The sequence below is a fragment of the Protopterus annectens genome, chromosome 13.part0 (genome assembly GCF_019279795.1).
Source record: "Protopterus annectens isolate FY-2018-M chromosome 13.part0, PAN1.0, whole genome shotgun sequence".
Lineage (NCBI taxonomy): Eukaryota > Metazoa > Chordata > Ceratodontiformes > Protopteridae > Protopterus > Protopterus annectens.
The window spans coordinates 110,600,881-110,606,880 of NC_056747.1; the positions used below are offsets into that span (position 1 = coordinate 110,600,881).

The window sequence follows — 6,000 nt, forward strand, 5'->3', positions numbered from 1 at the left end:
GACCCCTTTACATCTGGTCTAGAAACTTGAGACTTTGGTGCAGGCAGACCTTGCACCAAGTACCCAATACTCCCCTTCTGTAGATCCATTTCTGGGCCAAGTGTATAGACCCTTCATTAAATGTCCTGACTCTCCATCCCGAGTATCCGCTAGATCCACCAGGAGCCTGTCGGAACATGACGCGGTGCGTCTTGTGGACCAGCTGTTGTTAGCCAGGGGGATTCCCCCTCTTTTGAAGACCCATCCTCCTGCAGGGCTTAGGTCGACTTATCCATAGACTCCATCTTACACTCCTCCTTTGACCATCTCAGTTCTGAAGCCTTTTGCTCCAGCATTCTTCTTGGAACCCATCACCTTGGTGCCTACAGTGCATCTCACTCAGGCTCTGAGTTTGCCCCTTTGGTCTTCAGTTCCTGCGGAAGTAGTCCTTCCTCAGTCTAGGGATTGGGGGATGGGTGCTTTGGCCAGTGGCATGGAGCCGTCTTTCTCCTCGGTTCCAACCTCGGCACTGATAGCCATGTCCACACTGATCCTGTTTGAGGCTCCACCTGTGGTGGCAAGCTCATCGGAGTGGGGTGTGACCCCGGTTCCAAGGTTGTCTTTCTCAGTTCCGGGCTCCCATCCCTCTTCGGGCGGGCTTGCCTTCCACACGATGGAGAGTGCTCTTGCCTCTGGCAGCACTCCTTTGATGTCGGAACTCGTTTTCACCCCCTGAGCTACAGCTGTCACAGACCACCTCCCCGGGACATCGCGCAGAGAAGCCACAGGACACCTCTGTTCAGGGTACCCACTCTTCTGAGTCCTCCTCAGAGACCCTCACTGAGGAGCCCCCTCAAAAGAGGATGTGCAAGAGGAAGCACATGGACTCACCCGAGGAATCCTTACCTGAAGACATGGATTACGATGATGGTGAAGGGTCCCCTCGGTCACCTCCTGATGATGTCTCTTCCGGAGACATTCTGGAAATGCTAAAGCAGAGAGGTGACTGGAAGCCCTCCAACCCTTTGTCTGAGGAGTCCATGTTCCTGCAGGCTTTCCACACCTGGCTTTCTACCTCTTGAGTGATCCCGCTTGCCAACAAGCTCGTCTAGCTCATCATGCAGCGTGCTACGAAGAACCCTGATTCCTTTCAGCTGATCCCTCGGAGACCAGACTAATTTCTTTCCCCTCCCAAGGAGAACCCTCATTGGTCCAAAGGGTTGCAAGTCGATGCTATGGTGATGGTGGCAGCCACAAAAAAGGGCTTGGCTGAGGAAAGTCCCACTGTCCATCCACTCAACAGGGAGACCCGGGAGGTGGACAGACTTGGGAAGCATGTTTTTCCATCAAGGACCTTTGCTATATGGTCCCTGAACTATTTGGCACATTTTATGAGGCTCCAGAGGGAGTTGATCTCCAAAGTCTTTGGGACGCTCACAGGACAGTTGTCTGATGAGGTCAGGGACAAAGTGGCCTCGCAGCTCGCAACCCTGAAATCAGTATCCAACTCATCCATGAGGTTGCTTTCACATGCGACCGAAGGGGTGGCTAGAGCAGCGGGTTCAGGCATTGTCATGAGCCATCATACCTAGATGTGCATTTGTGACCTCACGGACCCCTTCAAGTCTTCCTTTCTGAATGCTGCCATCAAAGCTTCATCCCTTTTTGGCTCCAAAGTGAAGGACATGCTAGCCAGGTGCGAGTAAGATGGAAAGACCCTGTCTGCCGTAGGCTTATGGTTTTCAAATCCTCAATGTACCTTCTCCAGAAATCAGAGGAGTGGAAAAATGTGGCACAAAAAAAGTCAGGGTCCTTTTCATGCCACACATGGTGATGATACCCCCAGGGGCAGAGGGGGTAACAATTCCAGAAGACGCCCCTACAGAGGCAGAGGGGGTGCTCGTAACCAAGGCTCCAGGGATTCCTTCTCTGGACAGCCTTACCAGCACTCCTGAGGAGCAGCCCGATTGCTTACCTCTGGAAGCAGTCGGGGGTCATTTCTCTCTGCAGCAAGCTGCTTGACAATCCATTACCAACAATCATTGGGTGCAGAGTATCATCACCAGAGGTTACACCATTCCCCTTTCTTCTCAGCCAGTCCTTCCAAGTAAACTTCCCGATGTTCCAGCCAGTCAAAGGGAGGAAGCAGCATCAGAAATTATAAAGCTGTCTCAAAAAAGAGTCATCCAACCAGTCCCACCAGACCAGTGTGGATCCGGATTTTACTCGAGATTCTTTTTGTGCCAAAAAAGACAGGGGACTGAAGATCCGTTTTGGATCTCAGCAGCTTAAACAAGTCTGTCACCAAAACCAAATTCCAGATGGTCACAGTTCAGTCCATTCTCCCCTTTTTAAGAGAAGGCAATTGGATGTGCTGTATACTTCTCCGGGATACGTATTACCACATCAAGATGGACAAATGCGCCAGGAGTTTGCTTCGCTTCCGGCTAGGAGCCAGTCATTATCAGTTCTGTGCCCTGCCATTCAGTCTGTCTGCAGCCCCCCTCCCCCACCCGAGTGCTCATGGAATGCATTGCAGTGATAACAGCTCACTTGAGACTAAAAGGATTGTGAGTGTTTCCATATCTGGACAACTGGCTCCTTACCTCCCCCACTAAGCATCTTCTGGTAACAGCACTACATTATACTCTCTCTCTAGCAAAATTGTTGGGAATAACGATACATTGGGAGAAATCAAACCTTGTCCCTACACAACAGAGTTCATTGGAGCAGTGTTCAATACTCAGTCCTCTCTGGTATCACTCCCAATTCACAGACTCCATCGATTGAGGCTTCAACTCCAGGTGATACTCTCACAAACTGCAGTTTCTGCAAGGGAAGTTCTTCAGGCCCTAGGTTCTATGGCAGCATCAATCCCAATAGTGCCTCTAGCAAAGCTACACATGTGGATTCTGCAATGGCTTCTTCTGTGTCATTGGTTCCCAAAGTATCATCCCCTCATTTACCAGATTTGAATAACCAACTCCTGCAAGCAGGGCCTGCTTTGGTGGATGAGGCCAGACGTAAAACTTTGGAGTCATCCATTTCAGTCTGCTCAGTCCACAACCATTGTGACCACGGATGCTTTCCTGATCAGGTGGTTGGGCCTTTTCTAGGGAAAGACTGTCCAAGGGACATGGTCCACCTCAGAGGCCCACCTGCATATCAGTGTTCTGGAACTGAGAGCTGTGCTGTTAGAGTTTTGGGCTTTCATTCAGTTCTCCCTTCTGGGACAATTGCAATTCAGTCAGACAATATGTCAGTGGTCTGGTATATAAACAAGCAAGGAGGAACCAATTCCTATCCCATATGTTGAGAAGCCACGAGAATTTGGCAGTGGGCAATAGCTTCCAACCGCTTTTTAATATCCGGGGAGCTCCAACGTGATTGCGGACAAGCTGAGCAGATGCATCCTCATGCCTCATGAGTGGTCCCTCAACCCCGAGGTAGAGTCAGCAATCTTCAGCCCCTGGGGCCAGCCCTGCTGTGATCTTTTTGCCTACCCATCAAACACTAAGTGCAGCAGCTATTTCGCCCTACTTCCCCCGGAAGGGGAGTCACCGAGGGACACTCTGATCCACGATTGGCCCACAGGACTTCTTTACGCTTATCCTCCCATCTCTCTGATCCCACAATTTCTAAAGAAAGCTCTTCGGTTGAGATGCAAGGTGATCCTCATAGCCCCATTCTGGCCTCGACAAGTTTGGTTCCCCTTCCTTCAGCCTCACCTGGTATACCGGCAGTGGATTCTAGACCTTCTACCAGATCTGATTACTCACCCCCCAAGGGTTGAGTCACCCAAATCTGTCCAGTCTCAAGCTGACAGCTTGGTTTCTCCACTTCTACTAGTAGCCAGGCAAGCTAATCTCTCTTCGCCTGTTCGAGACATCATTCTGGCCTCTCATAAACCATCCACCAGAAGACTATATCAGTTTAAATGGAAAAGATTCTCCATCTGGTCCAAGGATAACATGCTAGATCCATATTCAGCTCCAGTTACTGCAGTGCTTAAATACTTGGCTAGGTTTTTTGATAATGGAGCCTCTGCCTCTACCGTACAAGTACATCTAGCTGCAATTTCCAATTTCCACAATGGTATTGATGGCACCCCTCTTATCTCTCTATGCATTTGCAAGGCTTTCCTCAAGGGGACTTCTCATGTCAGGCCTCCTGTCAGACAGCCCGTGGAACCATGGAACCTTACTCTAGTCCTTCAGTCTTTGACTCAGAAACCTTCTGCTGCGAAGTGTGACCTAAAGTTTTTGTCTTGGAAATTCTTGTTCTTGGTAGCCATCACATTTGCTAGAAGAGTCTCGGACCTGCAAGCATTGTATATCAAGAGGCCCTATCTGGTCTTTCATAAAGACAGAGTATCACTTCAGGCAAATCCATCCTTTCTCCCCAAAGTTGTTTCTGAATTCTCCATAAACCAGACCATTGATCTACCAGTGTTCTTTCTGAATGTTGCCAATAGAAGAAAGTACTGCCTTCACTCTTTAGATGTACATAGACAGTTGAGATTTTATCTAGACAGGACCAAACCTATCCATAAATCTGAACAGCTTTTCATCTCCTGTTCTGGGCCCAGAATCGGAGAGGCTGTTTCCAAGGTTACTTTATCAAAATGGCTGAGGGACTGCATATGTTTCATCTGTTCCCTCAGTAACGAACCTATGCCAAAAGTTAAAGTTCACTCCACTAGATCTATGGCAACATCTGTAGCTTTCCATTCCAGGGCTTCCTTGGATGACATCTGTGCAGCAGCTACTTGGCGAAGCCTCATACCTTTATCAGTCATTACAAATTTGACTTGATCTCCAGACAGAGAGCTGCCTTCGGCTCAGTGGTACTCAGGAATGTTCTTCCATAAGGGCTGCCCATGGATCTCAATGTAGCTTGAGATTCTGTCCGATCAGTGATGAATGGAAAGAAGATTAACAACATCAGATAAAGAAGGTATATCTTACCATAATGGTCCATCTGTGTTGTTCATCTTCTTTCATTCATCACTTCCCACCTTCCTTCCCCCTCCAAAGACTCCTGGGGGATGCTTTGGGTTTAAGTGGTGCCCTAGGGTAGTTGCACAGAAGTGGCCTCAGCTTTACTTCCTTTTCTCTAGCAAACTCAATCTGAGGTAACAGGGAGAAGGGCATTCTGGGAAGAGACTTAGCTCTAGAATTTTTTGGCTGGAGCGAGCTTGGTAAAAAGGCTGACTCTGTTCTGAGGGCTCGGAACCGAACCCATCAGTGATGAATGAAAGAAGATGAACAACACAGATGGATTGTTATGGTAAGACATAACTTCTTTTTTCCTTTTCTTTACTACATTGCAAAAATGTAACCACTGTTATAAGCTTCAGTTATATGTATTATCATGCAGAGGTTCCTGATTTTCTATAAATGGTACATTTTAATTATTTTGGCAGGCATTGACAAGCTAGTTCCTGGAGGCAACCCTGGAAGACAGGAAAAATTGAGATGGAGAAAAGATCAAACTCGATGGCGTCAACAAGCAGATAAAGAAAAAATGGTCAAGTAAGGATATCATTTATATTTCTGGAGTCATTTACTGAAAAAAATAACCAGTTCAGTAAATACTCAGCATCTATGTAGTGGAAAATACCTGTGCTTTCATATACTAAGCTTTTATTTTCAGAGAGATTGGAAAGGTGGGTGTGGTGGTGTATTTCTGGAGATAAAAGACTCGTCCCTAGATCCTTTATTATCTTCTTGCCACAGCTAGTAAGCATAACTATCTTAACATTACCTTTATATTCTCTTTCTCTTAAATAGGCTTGAGCCAGACAGTTATGCTAGCATTATGCCTGTAATTTCCTAGTTTTTAGATATTTTGTCTCACAACAAATGTTGAGTCACAGCATGGAAATTTAAATAAGTTGACAAATTCTGAATTATTTATTTTGAATCTGATATGGTATAAAATACAAAATAACGATAGTAAAGAAGTGAATATCCTACCAATGCCACTGCAAAGCACATAGCATATGCACAGATTTAGTGA

General features: G+C 47.0%; 1 protein-coding gene across 1 annotated transcript in view; it reads left to right on the top strand.

Moving 5' to 3' along the window:
• LOC122787839 (dedicator of cytokinesis protein 7-like) overlaps positions 1 to 6,000 on the top strand; it is a 4,057,077-nt gene that overhangs the window by 3,342,260 nt on the left and 708,817 nt on the right. The window contains exon 33 of the mRNA XM_044054755.1: positions 5,405 to 5,513. Within this exon, the coding sequence (XP_043910690.1) occupies positions 5,405 to 5,513 (109 nt within the window). The remainder of the gene's footprint in view (positions 1 to 5,404; positions 5,514 to 6,000) is intronic.